This window comes from Agelaius tricolor, unplaced genomic scaffold (genome assembly GCF_023055355.1).
Source record: "Agelaius tricolor isolate 1412-34295 unplaced genomic scaffold, bAgeTri1.0.p SCAF_1, whole genome shotgun sequence".
NCBI lineage: Eukaryota > Metazoa > Chordata > Aves > Passeriformes > Icteridae > Agelaius > Agelaius tricolor.
In genome coordinates this window covers 27,527,438-27,546,615 of record NW_027269261.1, presented here as the reverse complement: position 1 = coordinate 27,546,615, position 19,178 = coordinate 27,527,438, and the positions used below count along the sequence as shown (strand labels likewise).

The 19,178-nt window shown below is 41.8% G+C and overlaps 1 protein-coding gene and 1 long non-coding RNA gene across 4 annotated transcripts in view; one reads left to right on the top strand and one right to left on the bottom strand.

The window, feature by feature from the left end:
* EPAS1 (endothelial PAS domain protein 1) overlaps positions 1 to 19,178 on the bottom strand; it is a 77,552-nt gene that overhangs the window by 25,479 nt on the left and 32,895 nt on the right. For all 3 annotated transcript variants that reach the window (XM_071427713.1, XM_071427733.1, XM_071427723.1), the window contains exon 2: positions 9,921 to 10,111. In XM_071427713.1, the coding sequence (XP_071283814.1) occupies positions 9,921 to 10,111 (191 nt within the window). The remainder of the gene's footprint in view (positions 1 to 9,920; positions 10,112 to 19,178) is intronic.
* Positions 1,114 to 18,721, top strand: LOC139590292 (uncharacterized). The gene is made up of 3 exons (XR_011679295.1): positions 1,114 to 1,181; positions 13,619 to 13,802; positions 18,271 to 18,721. It is a non-coding gene; the product is annotated as an uncharacterized lncRNA (long non-coding RNA).

The following is a 19,178-nucleotide window of genomic DNA, read 5'->3' as shown; positions in this document are numbered from 1 at the left end:
TTGGTCATTCGCGTTCCTGGTACCTTCTGGCTGCAGCGTAGTGACAATCGATGGCACCGTGATGCCCTTGACGTGTGCGCTCCGCACGGCCCATCCAGTGCTGTGGGAGGCAGCACATGGCAAAACTGCTCCCCCTGATGCCAGTCACAAATGCCATTTTCCCTTCTATTCTTTTAAGCATGTCTGAGCTCCATGAATAAGAAGCTGTCAGGGAATGACATGCAGACAGCTAGTATTGAAAAATTTCTGTGTAGGAACTGGCCCATTAATTTCCTGATATGTTTCATGTGAAACTTCTGGAATTATGCTTTACAAAGCCACTTACAGATATTGTATCTGGTCTGTATACCTCAGACATGCTGTGGTAAGCTTATCTTTACAATTTTGTCAGTTAGCCTGCACATTTGTGATCAGTCATTGCAAATGTCATGGTAAGGCTCTGATTTTGAAGGGAAAAAGCAAGGAAAAGAAGAAAAAAACCCCACCTTATTGTCTTAGAATAAGGAATAAGCAGAATAAGCATCTCCAAGATATAGGGCCATGGATAAGTTCCCTCTAGATCAAAGGTGCCCTAGAGTCCATGGCAGTGAGGATGATGAGGGAAGAGCTGAAGCGATTCTGCTCTCTGTGCTCCTTCTTCGTGGCACAAGAGTGCTCCGGGCTGGGCCCACCACCAATTTTGCCATCCAGAGGCTCCAACCATAATTGCATCAGCCTTACTTGCAAGAACAGTGGGACACAAATTCCTTGGAGTAGTTGCTCTCCTTTGATGATTTAATGTTGCAGCTTCAGCTTACAGTTTGTTCTGTAGTACATATACTGTTAGCACTTGAGAAAAGTCATTAATTTTTGTTCTTTTCGTCCATGAAACAGCACATTGATCATATTCCTTCATGTTTCTTGTTGAAATACTCATTTTGCAAGAAGTCTAGAAGCAGGACTAGGGCATTGCTTTGTAAAACATTACATGGTTTGGGTTTGTTGCTTTTTTGAATAGGGAAGAGGCTGAGCCAAACTAATGCAGTTTTTACTTTGAAGCACTAATGAGTGATGATTAAAGGATAAGTTTGATCTGTACAGCTCCTGGGACTGCAGCTGGTAGTGCCTGAGGATGGACTGCAAGCGAACCAAGAGGGATGAGCAGTTGCAATGCAGAGCCCAGCAAACACTGTTTGGAACAGGTAAGTGGTGACAAAAACGATGCTGGCTGCTGCTGCTGCTGCTGCTGCATCCTCCTGTTCCTCAATATCCCTCCCTGGCTGTGGCAGTACCAGTTGTTAGTTTCTCTGGGTCTGAATGCACTTGAGACAGTAGCTCATGTTTGGACTCAAGTGTTAATTATTTCTTATCAGTGAAACAGTCTCACTATTGTGAGTTCAGCAGCTTTTGATTAGAAGGCACAAAATGGCTAACAGCCTCTTGTTACAAGGTCTTTTAAGACTAAACTATCCAATTAAGAACTGACATCTAGATTATTTCCCTTTTAACCCAATAACTGATCCCAAAGAGCCTGCAATGTGGAATTTTCCACCCAATTACAAAATTACACCCAAACCCATGAAGAAGGAAGAAGAAGCACGAGGAAGAAACCCAGGATAGACACCCTGTGCCCTCCATCTTCCTTCCACCCACAACGTACTAAAAATCCCAAAACCTAAATTTCCCACCTAATTGATACATCTACACTACTCTCTATAATCTATTTCACGTTTCTGTGGATTCTAGTCTATTCTGGAGTTTAGGAAACTTTCTCCATGAATGAGGGTCAAAGTCAGTGCTCCCCTGGGGGTCAGGGCACCTCAGAGCAGACAGAGAAATACTCCTGGTGCCCTGGGTTTCCACACCTGGCAGCAGCCCATCACACAGTGTGCACACAAGGGAAGAAAGGGACTCAGCCCAGAGTTATGGAGAGCACTTGGTTTATCACCCTTTGCCTCTCAACAAGACTGGCAGCAGGGAAGAGAGGATGCTCTCTGGGGATGGCCAGCACAGGCTGGGGATTTTCATTTCACGTCCTTGCACTGCAATTCAGGCTACACATGCAGGGGCCAGTTCCTCCTCAGTACAAAGCAAATGACTTCAGGAAATTGCATCAGGACTAGCATTTAAAATACAGAAAATATACAATAATATATTTGAATAGTACGCACTTTGACCAAAATGACATTTAGGAAAGGAAAAAGAAAAAAAAAAAAGAGGTAAGTGACCATCTGCTCCCAAGCTTGTTTCTGCTGCGTAAAGAATGTCAAGGGTCTTTTTTTACTTTTCCGGAAGCAAACAAATGGTTTATTCAGCAGGGATCATGGCTATAGCCCAAGACAATCAGCCAAGTGTGGGTTCAGAGAAAAAATGACTTTTCAGCTCTAACCCCAGACCCTCCTTTCCATTTTTTTTTCCCAGCTCATTAAGTTTGCATTAACAAAACATGACCATTCAAAGGCAGGAAGGCTATTCAAAGCATTTGTATTCTTAAATGCCTCCAACAGTGAAAGACAAACACTTTACTTGTATTATCAGATGATTAAGTTTGCTTTTCCCTGTATATAAATTATATTACTTATACAAACACACACAGAGGACATGGATCACTCACATCAGGGCTGCAGGTTCAAACCCTTAAGGTCCAAGCTGAGCACAGCACTTAAAGATATAGTCAGCTTTAAAGCATGTAGTCACGGGGGTTTGTGGGATCAGAGTACACTGTTTTTATTAAAATTATCTTTGTCCAGCTGGAGGCATCTGTGATGTGGACAGAGAGGAGGGAGAGAAGATTGTTTGTGCTGCTGTGCACCCCATCTAACCTAACCCAAAAGCACGGCCAAGGTGTTTTGCAGACACGCTCCAGCCTCCCTGGTAACTCAATAAACCCTACTGCACCCTCTCCGTTCTCCTCAGCAGTCTGGCTGCAGCAGGAAAGGGGAGCTGGCAGATATGTGTTTCTTGTAGTACTTAATAGGGTGTGCTCACGTTTCAAAGGTGAGGAATCTGCAAGTGCTATCAGGCACAGAAAGGTGGGGACCAAGTACCTCCAGAGCCACTCTGCTGCTGTTGCCCACCTATCCCTTGCCTGTGCTCACAGCAGCCTACCCAGTGCAGCTCCAGCACTGGGGAACACCCCAAAGGTGCTCATGTCTCCGACTGTTTCCAGGTCCTTTGCAAACACTGCCCCAGAAGGTGTCATCTGTTCTCACCCGCTGAAGCAGATCAGCTACCTGAGGATCCCAAGTCTGCAGCAAAGAAATATGCTGGGCTGCACTGTGGTCCCCTGGTATGCCCTGTATCAGGTAACTTGGTATAATTATAGTAATATAAATAATAAATAGGAGTCCCTCCTATGGCTGCAGCGTTAGCATTAGAGCACATTCCCTTTTGCTGCGGAAAACACTAACTACTAATATACAGAGGATACACACACTTTAGGAGAGTGATACATCAGAAGCAGTTGTCATTGCCACTAGCAAAAATCTGGTTTGCTTCAGAAAGAATCTGTTTTGCAGATGCAAAACAAATAATGGCATGGCTACTGCAAGCTCTTCCCTGAAATCCCTACTGTTTTTCACTTTGCTTTAAATTGTCTTCATTAATTTACCTTGGTGCTGAACTGGAGCATTAGTGTAAGAAAATTCAGCTTCAGATGGAAAATATTTGAGAAAGCTGGGACCAAAGGGAAGTGGGAAGTTAGCATGAGGAGGTGAGAGCAGAAAATGAGAGCAGAACTTCAGCCTTGGGTTTCCAGTAGGTCTGAGGTCACTTTATCCAGAGAGCAGCACCTCATATAGACTTGCCAGGTTTTTGCAGGTCTTTGGGAAGGAAGGTAACAGTGAGACTCAGTTTATAATGATTTTTAGGGGGTGGGGGGGTTTTTTTGTTTGATTGTGGGGTGGTTTTTTTTTTGTTAGCATTGCATTTCAAAATAGCTGCAAGCTAAATTTTGAAATAAGGATGTGTTTCTGTTTTTTTCCCTACAACATTTTCTACCTCCCCTCAACTATGGGGAGTACCTCAGTTCAGACACCATGACATAGCAGGGAGACTGGGCTGCAAATATTCTAGTTTAAATTAACAGCACATTCAGCAGAATGAAGTGCTGTAATAGTGCTGTTCATATTATAGCTACTTGATGGAGCCCAGCCAAGGTTGTGTTCATGTAACTCTGGAAAGCCTATACAGGAGGAGAATCCCTGTCTAGGGAAGACTGGGAGATGTTGAAACATGTCAAAAAGCCTCGTAAACTGTTGCTGTGGCCTTCCTGGGATGACTGTCAGAGCTACAGGGGAACCAGGAACAGAGCAATGGTGTCCCATGTCCCAACATTTGATGGGTCATCCACTGCTCACTTTGCCCCAAGGCAGTACTTCTTGAATTTTGATACAGTATTTTTCAGTCCATGTCTCAGTCTATATTAAATTTTTGGTAAGTATTTATTTTGACAAATTTTCTAACTGCCAAATAGAATTTATTCATTGACAAGAAACTTTGAACTGTAATGGCAAATGCTTATTGCAGTGTTTATGATAACCTTTTATGCTAAAAATAACTTTTGTAAACAAGCTTTGATTAATTCTCACTGTCAGGATGTGCACTGTTCCCAAGTTTAAGAACACTTTTTCCGTAGATGCTTGCTCATTTCCTTCAGTCCAACCTCTTGGAACAGGCCTGAAGGCTCAAAAATCAGGCTTCTCCTTAAAAAAAATAACTGTGCAGGTATAAACAACCTCCTAGCAAACAGCCTATAATTCCTCTCAACACCTTTGATCTGACTCAAAGGGGTCTTTCTGGTCAGTTCAGAGGTAGACAATGATAAAATATGTTTCTACTGGAGGTCACATCATCACCTGCACAGAATTTTCCTGGCTTTGTCTCATCCTGGTTCCTGTAAGTACCAGTAAGTGGCTCACACATGGTGCATAACTGATACCAGGCTGCAGCTTCCACTCCACAGGAGGGTTGCAAAACCTGCCTGACACCAGCAGGCAAAATTTAGGGAAGATCTAACAGCAGCTTCATCCTGCATCAGAGGGAGCAGCTTTGAGACTGACTTGTCTCTTCCTGGTTTCTTGTTTTCCATCAAAGAAAGAGATTTTCCCCCCCCTTTTTTTTTCTGTCTTGACAGGGCAGTACATCCTGTTCAAGGGGATATTTTCAATGTGTTCAATAAAAGCTTTCAATTTAGATACATCAAGAAAAAGCTACTCTTAAACTTGAAGCTTCCTGAAGGGCTCTTATCTCCAAGTGCACAAGCAATCTTGGATAAAGAAAACACTTATGTTAGTGTTGTTTTGATTGCAGAGTTTGTATCTAGCCAGATCATTCAGATGCTGCTCCCAGGAACTTGCTTGGAGTCCTGCAGCCATCAGTGTTGAATGTTGGGAATTCAGCACCCCATCAGACCAGGCTTTGAGTCCCATGGGACCTTTGGGTGCACCTTCCCTGAAAAGGGACATCACTTCAAGAAGCTGAAGCACTCAGCACCCGACTCACTCTCATCCCTAGCAGCATGGTTGGCATAAAACTATTTTCCCAATGTAATAAAAGCCATCCAGTAGACATGCTATTTTTAAAGCACTGTTTTATGCCACAATGGTCTGACATTAGATGCAGCTTGTCCAGACATTCAAAAACAATGCCCACATCAGTTCTCCCTACAGTCTGTCCTCTCTCTTAAAAGCCTAGAGAAAAGCTATTTTTTCCCCTTCTGCTCCCTGCTGGCTTTCCGGCTCTGTTGTCTCCCTCCCTTGAAACCTTCACACTGGCTTCCTTGTGGCCTCCCTTCTCCCAAACAACTTCCTGTCTGTATCCCTGTTCCCTCCCCATTTCTGCTGCTGTCTGCCTGGACAAGAACAACTCCCAGCCAGTTTCCTTTGCTGGATTTCTGCACAGAAAAGACACCCGGGTGACCACACAATTGGGATGGGATTAAGGCAAGCCAATAAAATTGCGTTTGCCTGATTAGCCTGATTAAAAAGTCTGTCGTCCTGGCACAGAGAAACTCACTGTACTAAAGAGTTTTGGTTCCTGTAACACCTTTAGCATTGGCATGGTTCAAGTAAACACTTAAAATTATTGGCAGTGTGCATACAGTCTTCCTAAAATGGACTCTCCTCCTCATATTCAGACAAAAAGAGAATATCTGAGGCAGCCTTAGCAACTATCACAGTGTTAGCTGTTAACTAAGGCAGCCATTCTTTAGCAAAAGCCATTTTTTCTCTCTTGCCATCTGTTAGCTGCCCAAAAAGCATTAGCCTACTTTTCTAGCTATACTAGAAAATAATATGGGAAAAGTACTGCTAACAGTTTTTCTGACCACACTGAAGAACATAAGATCCCAAATCCAAAAGCTCCACTACTGATAAGCATCAGAATGCCTATTTTCAGCAGCAACTTTATGGGATCAAAACCTTTACTTGAAATGAACAAAGATCAGTTGTAAATTTATCCCAAACATTTAAATGTGCTGATGGTAAAAATGTATTATGCCAGCAGAATTAGGAGACATCTTGAAAAATATTTAAGATGATAATAATTAAATATTTCTACTAAGCATTCCAATTATACCATGTACTGTTCTGTGCACAACATGGAAACAGTATTATAAAGCCATTGTTTCAGTTTGCTTCCTGTGATACTAATCTCAATCAGGCCGTCAGACGAACAGCCTGCATTTCTAAATGTTAAAGGCTTCCTCTCCAACATTCCCACACAGAATTGCCTACTGTGAAAATCAAAGGGAAATGTGTTACTAAGTAAAGCAGCAACTTTTATAAAGCCAAACCTGGTATTTTTACCCTTTTGAACTCTGAGATATACAACCAGCTATTTCCTATTATGATAGGATACAAGGGCCCTACAAGGCCTGCAGGAGACGTGCACTCTGCAATCCAGGAGTCGGGATTTTTCGAGGCACGTAGCGGGAGAGCTCTCAATGAGGGCTCAGATTCAGGGACTCTGCCATTCACCTGCTGAAAGAATGTGGGCATAGATTTCCCTAGGTCTTGGCTTCCCAACAGATAAATGATCATTATGCAGACACAGCTAATAAACCAGCCTGAGTTACACAAGTGAAAAGCCCTATTCCGACTCAGGGAATAATAGGAAAGGGCATGAGACACTCAATGCCAGCAGAGTGAGACTGGCAAGTTGCCTATGGCCATCTCCAAAATCCCACCTGGAGCATCAGCTTGCAGAAGGATGAGGGTACAATCCTGGGAAAGGCCTTGTTCTCTCTGCTTCAGGCAAAATTGCCTTTAAACAGAGAGATGTGTTTGAGAATCGTGCCCACAACAGTAACACAAAATGAAATAGGGTGTGCTAGTAGGTTTTGATGGACTAAATTAGAAACAAGAAAAACGGTAATCAAGCAGTAGTTTTATCTCTATCCCATTTTGAAGATTTTTTTCAAGCTGCAGCAAATGTTGTTTCAATGTCCAAATGACTGACAGAACAAATACACTCATTTAACTCCAGTTTACAGTAGGTGTCCAGCCCAAATAATCCAAGCCATTTCAATAAAGACAACACAAAGCAAAGAGGGGCTTGCAGGCTGGGGTGGACATTTGCTTCCATGCACTTCCACCTCCCCATTTCCCAGTTCATCCATCAAGAGATGACGCAGTGTTCCTCATGCTCCCTGTAGTCAAATCAGACTTCTCAAATGCAACAGTATGTTTATGGTCAAATTCCAGGCTGTTAAACACACACCTGAAACTTTTGCTGCAGCTTTGCTTGGGGCTCAGAAAGGGTCCAAAGCAGAAGCAAGAACAGAATGAGCACAAACATCACCCAAGCCCATTTTCCATCTTGCTTCACACTCGTCAAAACAGGATAGGCAGCAAACCTCTTGATCTGTGAGCCTCCAGATCAAAAACCTACCACTCTGAATTAAACTGGATGGCCTTCTGACATTATTCAGAGGTCTACAAAGATAGGAAATTTAATTTATATGTTAGCTATACTCAGAATAGGAGATGAGCAGCAGACAAGGTTTTCTGACTCGAGTTCTTTAATTATAATGTATTTTCATTATTAGAAAAGAATACCCAAAATTTCCAGAAAATCCTTTTAAAGTTCCTTAAGTTCAACTCCTCAGAATAGAAGCATCTAAGATTTTGAAACCCTTATCTACACCTCTGGTGCCTAAAGATGCAGCCATGGACAAATCTGCATTTGACTAACAACACAAATTTTAATGAGAGGATTTACTCCAAGTTAATATTTGGACTGAGGAACTCCATCAGATTTAAAGCTAAGCAAATAGCGAAATAAACAAATATAGAGAAAGTATGACATATTAAAGCACAGCCTGTGACTACTGTAACATTTTATTTTCAGATTCTTTTCTGCTGCTGGGTACTGGTGGAACTTCAAGAAAATGTAAATTTTCTACATGAATCACATTATTTTTCAAACACTGTCACAGAAATATGTCTCAGAAATATAATATCTTTGTGTGTATGTATGAATATTATACACATATACTGAATTGTCATCACTATCAAATGAGTCTAAGCCTTAATGCTATAGAATCATCAAAATAAATGTATTTGTGAGTAGATTTTCTTTTTCTTACTGAGAAATGTAAATTCATTTGAAAAGTTCACTTTAATCTTAGCAGTTTAGCAAATGTATTCTTCCGATGATGACTGCATCTGACTATTTCATGTCAATTTTTACAGGAATGCACATTACTTAATATTATTGGTTACACCCTCTCAGAAGTTTACTTTTCCTATGGTGTGTCAGTCTTCAGTTCCTGCCATATAAATATTTGAAAAGCTGAGGCTGTGTTTTTATGAGAAAGTTACTAACAAATTGGCTTTGTTTAAGAACATTTACCTATTTACGCAACTTCTTCAAGTATTAGTTACATGACAAAATCAGAGATGATTTCCAAACACTGTTCAGCACATATAAACTTTTCACAGGAGTACATGATGAAACCACATTCTATAAGCTAAGATAAAAATAGCTACATTTATACAGTAGGATTCAGCAAAAGCCAAAAGTGCTAAAGAAATTACAGAGCCCAAAGAAGCAGAATGGAATTTGCCATATCTTTCAGGCTAACCAACAATAAACCAACAGCAAATTCGACCACAAAGTGAGATGCTTCCTAATAACATTTATTAAAGTAATTGCTGTTGTATGACTCAACTTTTCTGAGTAGAGGAAGTGCAATTGTGACCTTATTGGGAGTCTTGCCATTAATGAAGGAAAAGACAAAATTCTGGGGTTACCATTCACAAACAATGCAGGCATTGTTTTCTTAACGTATTCTGAAACTCATAGGTCACCGTGTACAAGTTCTGGAAACATCAGTTGTTTTCATTGATCTTACAAGCTACTCAAGCCACATATTTCTATCAAAGTGTTTATTCAAGTATAGGGGGCAAATAAGAATGTTCCTAATTTTATCAGTTTTCACAGGGTATAAGAATTTTGCTTGTTCACGTTTCCTACTAGTCCAACATGAGCAAAACTGATTGTGCAGAATCCACTCACATCAAGTATTTAGCAGTTGTTTTAGCTATCTTAGTATAGCTTGTTTTAAGCAACCTACCTACTACTCTTTGCCAGTGGATAGCACAATTACTCCTTTCAAACACAGTATTGGACCTTCAGAGCATCCCAGCTGCTCTTTGAATGTGCAGGCACAAACATGCTTGTCATGCCAAAATGAAAATTATTTGTTTCAGCATGGAAGCTTAAGGCATATGTTTGAATTCTGATTAAACTCTTAAAAGCTCAAAATCTCATAACTGAGATTAAGAAACCACATTCAAGAGTTCTCAGGGGTTTTATTTAGAGAGGCAAAAAACCTGCACTAACTGTAATTTTGGTAACCCTGTAGTCAGAGAAGAGCATGCACAATCTTACCAAGATTATGCAGCCTGGACACCTAAGTTCTTTTAGCCAGATCTTACCTGAAGACAAAAGCTTATGAGTCCGTAGGAAACTGATTGCCAGGCGCATTATGGATGCCTTGTCCAGGTGGGAACTGATGTTGTGGGGCAGGGGCAGCTCATGTGCCAGCTCATAGAAAACCTCGGTCTCTTTGCTTCTTCTGCATCTTGCTGCATCTCTTGACTTCTCCTTCCTCCGTTCGGAACTGCTCCTGATAGGGAAAGAAGAGAAAGGGAAGAGCATTTATTGAAATGCAATTCCCAACTTGTGAGGCATTTACAAGAGTGTATCTTCTCAGCAATGAATCCATTCTGTCAAGTGTTTGAAATCAACTGGCCAAGATTTAATACCTATTTGTGCCCTTTTGAATGGGAATTAGGAGAGGACTGCCACAGCTGGAAAGGGCTCAGACTGTACATGAGTCAGCCTTTGAATGCCCTGAATCCCCACACAGTACAACAGAATTGAGATCTGCTTTAGGCAAGAGATTCAAAATGAAATAGTAAAGTACTACTTTTGCATTCAGGAAATAGTAAAGTACTACTTTTGCATTCAGGAAACATTAAAAATAATTTTTTTGTTTGTTCAATATAAATTTACTTACTTTGGGACAGGGTGGAAATCCATTTTTAAAGCTAGAATAATTACAGTGAATATGGCAGTGACATAGATACAACAATGTTGTGGAGTTTTTCAATAGCTGCACTCCACATTAAAATAAAAGTAGTAGTAGAGTATCAAATTGTGTTAGTCTATAGAATTGTCTCAGCTCTTAATCCAAAACTTGTCCAGAAAGCCATCTTTCTTGGACCATGAAGGGCACAAAATGGAAAATACGGTTGCTTGCAAGATAGCCCTCCTTTGGAGAAGCTGTTCTAATGAAATCACCATTTCTCCAGTGTCTATGAAAATAGATTCCTACTTGAGTAAAATACCATAACCATTAGAGCTCCATGTAAAAAACAGGGGCAGGAAATAAAGGGGAAGACATTTTATGAAGCAAGTATGCAAATTTAAGCCATTAAGGGACATAAAGCTAAATTGAACATGTGAGAAGCACAAGGAATAAATTTATAATGGTTCTGGGTTAGGGCATTTTAAGAGCGAGCTCTAATGACTGTAAGGTTCTTTAATGAAGTACAATTTCATTATATTTCAGAACATGAAGCATCTGAATCCATTTAAAACCATGAGCTATTTCAACCCCACATAGCTCTGCTGATACTACAGGTTCCTACATGACTTGAGGTTTTTGCAGTTGAGGATCACAGTCATACCAACACAAAATACATTTCTTTTCAAGCTGACTCTTGCAACACTTCACCAGTGCCACTTGACTGAGCACAGAACAGGGTGATAAGCAGAACAGTTCCACTGCTTTTTGCTGTTTTGGCTGCACATTCATTTCTAGAATCACCAGCAGCACCTCTCTCCACTAGCGAGGCTCCCAAAAACAAAGCAGCTTATAACTTGTTTTTTCCAACATCAATATAAAATAATGAACCTGTAAACTAAAAATAGACCAACCAAAAAAACCCCACCCTATCAAAACCAGGAGTTCAAATAAATATATTCTGTTACATGAAGATTATGAGGAAAACAAGTATTAATCTCAGTACTTAATTCTAGAAACTGTTTCAATCACGATTGGTCTCATGCTAAACTGCCTAAAATAGAAAAGGAGTATTAATCCATAGCAGAGTATTCTAAAGAAGATTACTGCTTCTTGAAGACCTAGAAAGTCTCCAAAAGCTTCTAGCACTGAAACCACAGGAAGCTTCATAAATTAGTAAGAAGGAAAACCAGCCAGGACGTGCATTAAATGCCAAGAGTAAAGTCACAATAAGGTGTTTGCTGGACTCAAGGAGGCTGGGCACTCAACATCGTCATTTAAAGCAGGAGGGAGCTCACAACACATCAGCAAAGCCCTTGTGCTGCCAAACACACAAAGCTGGGCACATATGTGGGATCAGACAGGTGTTCACTAGGGGCTGTGCTAACAGGGCAAGGGGCTCAGATTCTTACAGTATCTTCTCAAGATCCGTGATCAGCCCTCAGCAAATTTCTTTCACAATTATTTTGCCCAAGGTGAATATTCTGTAACATGGTCTCTGTTACAGGAGGCGTGTGCTGGAGGAGACCTACACACATTTCAGTACATAATGGCAGGATCCAACTTCAATAATTGCTTCAAGGGTATTGCTGAAGCAAACACCAACCCATCTAAGTCTGAATCTAAAGAAAATTCATAGGGTGACACTAACATAATCCTTTTCTCCTTGCCAAGTAAGAGTCATGCTACATGCATGTGGAAAAAAAAAGTCCCTTCTTACAAGTATCTGGGAAGATACAACAAAAAATGCCCCACGTTCTCCTGGGGCAGGCACTGGCTACAGGAGAGTCAGGTATAATACATAAACTAATGGTACTTTCAGAAACACATTTTGCTCTCTAAAGAAAAATGTGCCTGCTCTGTGCCCATAGAGATGCTAGACTGGGAACAAATCTCAGTTTCTAATTATACCAAGAAAATAAAAGAGTAGAAGCAAAACAAAACAAAACAGAAGAAAAACTATGTAGCAGTATTTGTGAGCATTTCCAATTGCTGCTGGAAAAATATAACTTCAACCATAAATGTTTGAGCTCTGTTCTAAATCTAGAGGCCACAATTTTCACATTACAACCAACTTGGGCAAAACAAGATCCAGTCCCTCCTCATTGAATGATGAAACTTTGGGAAACAAGGCCAAAGTCAGGTCACAATTTATACAGTAAAAACAGGTTGTATAAGAGAGGGTCTCTCATGACACCACTGCAGCCACAAAGAAAAATATTTAGTTGTCTAACCTCTGTAAATATAATTTTGAAGTGTGGCTAATGAGACAAGCTGGTTTCAATAACCATGGATTGCTCACAGTTTCTAATAATTAACACTATAAGCAGAGAAAGATTTTCTCTCTCTCTGTTACAGATGCTTTCCCTCAACACTGCTTCAGACTGTCCTGCTAAGGTCCTCTGCAGAGAGACATCTCCATTCTATACACACCACACAAGAGCTTTCTCACATCAGAAAACGGGAGGAATCAGCCTGCCTGGCTGCTTTCAAAAGACTTTTCTGCTCATCCATTACAATTTTAAAGAAACAAATAACTTGCCTATTAAGCATTTTCCACTGTAATTTTAAATAAACAAATAACTTGCCTATTAAGCATTTTCCCCTTGTGGCACCTCAATTTTCCTCCCCATCTCCCCTCACACAGGACATCCTCAAGTAGTGTTGCTGTTGTAGCATAGGCCCACCAAGACCCAAAACACCCTCATATCACTTCCCCACGCAAGACCTCCATCTAAGCTTGCTTGCTGTGCCTCCCAGGGATGTCCATGTCAAAGATGGTCATTCTGCCTTTACTTGTCCTGCTTGCAAAAGACTCCCAAAACTGCAGTTGAGTCACAGAATTCTGAAAAAAGCAGCATTTTCATTATTTTTGTTTGCAGACCATTAATAATTCTCTCTGCAGTTAGCCCCCACATGATTAGCATTTCAGCCTGGCTGAGGCTGGACCACCCATAGCTGGAGAGCGGTAAAGTGACTGCGACCTGCATGACTGAAGGCCAGGAGGAAAGAAAGGCTGATGCTGAATCCATCCCCTTCACACATCACCCAGGCAATAGAGAAAAGGCCTGGGCTCTAGCTAATTTATGAATCATTCCCTCCTAGCACATAAACCACCCACTTGTGTGGCAGAAAAAGAGCACACGCGTACGTCACCGCTTGGAGAAAGCAACGCAAGCAGAAACCTCGCTCGCTCCGACAGAATTCCAAAGGTGCAGAGGAAAGAGCAGAGAAAGCCACCAGTAATCAAGCCACCCTACACTGGTCCAAAGCCCCAGGGTATTCCAAGGTAAGCCTCCAGAGAGTTCCTGGACCCCTGCTCCTTCAGGAGTCCCAGAATCAGGCAGGATAAGATTCCACTGAGCTGCACATGCACTCTCACTGCAATCACAAGCATAACTGGTCCCAATAAATGAAGAAAGGAATGGAGAAGCTTAAATTTCTTTTGGAAATGGGGAAGCCAAGCTGAGGAATGGGTCTGGTGACTCCATTCAGGTCTTGGCTACATAAATGGTGGTCAGGAGACTTGAGAAGGAACAGGGAGGTGCTGCTTCCCAGCAAGGACTCTCCCAGGGCTGCTGGATGATGTGCCAGTGCTGCACTGCTTATGGGCGTGCAAGCCACTGGGAATGGAAGAGTTCCAGAGGCACAGGCAGTTCTGTGACACAGAACACAAGTACAGCACTGTATCTTCAGGACAGCTGTTTACATGATTTCCCACTCCTTCCTGGTGGATTTAGTTTGCACTCTGAAAATAGAATTTATAGGCCAATGCACGTGAGAAAAGATGACAAACAACTGGCAACTGTTTGCGCTCCCAAGGTGAAGCTTCCAAATTTTCATAAGCAGTTCTCCATGCTTCTTCCTAGAATCCAAACACCAAACTAGTCCCAAGGGTACACCCATGCCCAGGAACAGACCTCTTGAAGCCACTGAATGAAAACACCCCAGGTGATATAGAAATGCCTTCATGGATCCCAGGAGCCAGATTCCTATCTCTTTTGCTCATTGCAGACCCTTGCAACACAGCTTCACTGAAATCAGCAGGAATGCCTGCAGACAAAGGTCTTGCACACCAGGGGTGAAGATCATAATCTGACTTTTTGAAGCCTCTCTTACTGCAGGACTGGAAACTTCAGGGACAGCAACTTATTGGCAAAACCTGAAGCCCCACATAACCCATCTGCTTTAAACAATCTTGCAAAACTACTGTGTCAGCTTAGGAGTTGCCTTCCCAGTGCCCACTGCTGTGACAGCTCCAGGCTCCAGCAGCCAGGAAAACTGCTGAGGGAGCCTGCCTCAGCCAGAGGCTGCACTGCTGCCACTGTCCTGCTGCAGCATATCCTCAGAAGGTGCCTGTGACCAGAGACAAGAAGGATCAGCCCCACAAACAATGGGGCACACAGATCATCCCCTGCCTGGGAGCTTCAGCACACAGTGTCACTTACTGATCCAAAGTTTGGTTAGGTGTCTACACAGTCCTCCTCAGCCCAGGAGACAGAGACTGAGCTGAGGTTTCAGTCCTGTTTCCACTGTGTATACAATGAGTTTCCACTGCGTTTCCACTGCAAATACACTGAGTGTATTTGCTCTCTGCAGTTTAAATCCCAGCAGTACTTCATCTCCACCAGTAACACCTGCCCACCACCTCCACCCACCCATCTGCCTGGTCCTTCCCACAGGCTGTTCCAACCCCCCCAAAGCCCTCGGTACCCACGCAGCTGAGGAGGGTGCCAGGCAGTCAGCATCAGGGGTCCTCCCTTCTCTTAAGGACATTGGTGGCCTTGGTGGCAAAGGAAACTTGCCAGGACAGCAATCTTCTGCTCGGGGTTTCGCTGCTCTTCACGAGTCCATGTGGGTCGATACTCAGGTTGTACACACACACACTTGTTGAAGATTCAGCAGTGCAGCAACTGCACTGAATTACACTCCCACTGTGCAGGCTCCAGATGACAGAAGCTTTCAGACAAACTGAAATGCACACCTTGCAGAAAAATATCTCTCAAGTAAGCCAGTAGCCTTCACTCGTACCTACGTTCTGTGTGACACATCCGGACAGCACTTTGAATTGTGCAGTTCAGACAGACCCGCTTGAGTTTACTTCATGATTTTGGTGACCCTTGGACTTTGCTTCAAACTGCCATGTATGCAAACTAGTAAAACAACAAGCATATTACTTTATATCCAATGGCTGGTTATTAAATGTTTCTAGCTTCAGCACTTTAAAGGTCAAGAATCCACAGTTAATTGTCACATGTAATTTCTCTAGCAAATGCTCATTTTGAATGGTTTAGAGTTAAAGCATCAAATGCTAACTTGCAGAACAAGAAAAATACATTCTGCACATGCAAAGATAAGAAAATACTTTACAGTACAGATAAATGAAAAATCAGATGCTTAGCATAAAAAATTCAAACTAAAACCTGTAAAAACTCAATAAAAGTATTTTAACAGGCAGTACTACCTTAGATAACAAAAAATATTTATTTCAAACTAGCAAATACATTTTTTACTGAGTTAATATTTTGCATTACTTTTGATTGGCAAATCCCTAACTGATTTGAACCAGAATAATAAAAAAGGAGTTTAGCTGACTGTGAGGCACTCCATAGCTATCTCAGAACCAGGCCACTTGACTGCCCCAGAAATGTGCTTGCAGACACCAAGCAGCCAGCAGTCATGCTTACTTAGCCTTAAAATTCCTTTAAAAAGTATTTGTAACCATTCTACCTGACAAGCAGTTTATTCTGGAGGGCATGCTGTGCTTTTGAAAGCTCCCTCAGTTAAAGTAATAAAAATGACCCTCAGTAAATAAAAAGTGCTAGAAGCAGCAATTTACTCACTCCCCACGAACTCAGGCTGAACTATGAAAACTGTGAAGGAAACCCATACACAGTGCCATGCAGATCCCTCCTTATACCTCTTTCCAGTAAAAATCACTACTTCCAAGGCCTGACAAGATACCAGATGCCCAGGTTCAGCACACCAGAAGAGCAAAAGGAAAGGAAAGGACACAGAGCTATTTTCAGGTAGATGAAAAAAACCCAAAACCAGTTGGAAATACGTGGAGTGCTCATGGAGGGCAAGTGCTAAAGCAGCATTGCTGCCCACTGGGATACAGTACCAAGTACACAGACAAAATAAACTCAAAGGATGCCAAAAGGGGAATTTTTTAATAAAGGAAGTGAAAGTTCAAAGGTAACAAGAAAGGCTACTAACAGAAAGGGCTATTACAAAAAAAAAGAAATGAAGTATCTTCCACCCTTCCTTTAAAACTGCCCTAACTTACAGTAACTCACCATGAGTTCCTTGGCTTGTGTGAGGAATTTCTTGTGTTTCTGTACATACTCATTAAATAACAAATCCCTGCTAGTTCAGCAAAGCTTGGCGCCCACGGCCATAGCAATAGACGTAATTCCTTCACCAGAGTTTAAAACCAAAGGTGAGATGATAGGAAAATGAGAAATCTGAGTGTCTCAGGCACAGAGGAGGGAAGAGTCTGCATTAAGAGTGAGGAACTCATTTCCATTCTCATTAGGATGTTTGGCACTATAATAGAGAATTTGCCTACTACAATTACAGTATCAAGAGATGAGGCCTAAATGAATACCAAAGTTTTGGTGCCTTTGAACATATTTATGATTCACTAAGTCCATATCACTCCAAGACCCTCACAGCTGACAGTAACACAGCCAGGAATAGGTTTTCTTTACAGGGGATAAATTTATTTGTACCTCAAAAGCACACATAAGATTATAACTTCTCTAGTGTCTGAAGTTCTGATTGTACCTTTAGTAATAATAATTAAAATGTATTGGGTTTGTGTTTTATTTATTTTCATTAACATTCTTGGCACTGATTTGTGAAAAAAAAAAAAGAAAAAAAATGTGGTGCTAAGAGAAAAAGCATTATACCTATACAGTTTTAAAATGTTTATAGCACTGACATCTTTTTTATACCACTAACTGCATTAAATGCAGCCACTAAAAGAAAAACACTTTGCAAGTGCAGTTTAAGGTATCACTGTAAATACTTAAGTAATCACAGCAACTGTGTAGCACTTTGGAAGTTCAATGTTGCAAACCTTGTTGCTGCAACCTCACTGAGCCTGCAGGAGCACTGACATTTTTAAAAGCATTTAGGTTCAAATATGTCAACAGAGTCTGATAAATTTAATCATAGTAAGCAAAACAATGTCTAAGGATTTATGTTCTTCCTTTTTTTCTCTGGTTTTATGAGTACCTTGACCAGAAAGATAAGTATTAGGATTTCGGCAGCCATTAATCTCTTCCTGGATTATTTTACGATGCTGAGAGTGCCAGCCTGTCCTGCAGCACAGGCCTGGTACCTCAGAGGATGTGCCAAATGCTTTGTGGTCAGGGCAAGGCACAGCTCCATGTAACCACCTGAGGCCCGCAGCATGCAGAGAGAATGCCAGGCTGCTGATCAGCTATTAGAGCAGATAGTGGCATTGCCTTTTTGCCCATATTCGGGCTAGATGACTTCACTCTGGCTTAGCTTTCAGGAAGTGCAGTATCCTGCTCCAAGTCCCTGCATGCTCAGAAAGCACCAGTGCTGCTCATAGAAACAGCTCTGGGTCACCTTTGTAAAGCTGCTGCAGCCCACATTTAAAACAGACCAGCAAAACACATCCGCCATCTTCTCAAAAATATTAGAGACATTTGGAGAGAAACAAGGAGGAAAGTCAAATCTCAGTGGGCCAGCCATTCGTCTCAGCTCAGGTCTTCTCTCCCCAGACTGGTTTTGCACTGCTCTGCTCCATCAAGATTCCTTCCCTGTGGCAATCAACCCTGACACCAGCCAAGACAAGGCAAGCTTCAGAGATAACCTGCAGACTAAAGAAGGCCCAGCACCAACCACTCTAAACAACACAACAGAAATGTCTGTTTCAACATTGACCAAAACTGAACCTCCTTTTAAATCAGCCAAATTTTTTTGGTGGGTGATAAATGTATCACTCTGCTTTTCTCTCCTGGAATCGCATGCAGCAGTGGGGATAAGGTAGGTTATGACAATGCACAACCCCAGATGGCTATCAATTATTTGTGTTTGAGAGATTACAGATCCTTATCTTGGGGCATTACTTGTAGTAATCAGTCAATTTTGACAGCTAATCTAGAGGTCCATACACATTGTTGCTCAAAGGCTCAGCAGGTATTGCTAAGATCTGTTTTCAGATAACCCAACTATTTACCCACTCTAAAAAACACATATGAAAGGATGTGCTTTATCTCTTCACCAGCGGGTTAAAGCTAAAGGTGAATGAAGTGCAATTTGCAGGCTGGGGGTGGGGGGTGAGGGAGGTGGGCCCCACTTAAATTCAAAACCAGCCTCATTTTTCAATGGGGCACTGACCACATCCCCAGCCCATACCAAACCACCACTGGCATGATTTAACAAGATGGCACAACTGCAGGTAAACAGGGACAATTTTTCAATTAAGCTTGATTTCAAGCCTAAGGGACAAACATTGCCATGGCATGACTTTGCTATCAATGGTATGAAGTTACGCTTCAGCCCCAAACCCTCTCAACTGTAAACATTTCAGAGAGTCACACAGAGCATTGTTGACAAATCCCAAGTTTTATGATCTAACTCTGTCTTGTCCCTTGGGCAATACCCACCAACATTTGTGGGTGCAAAC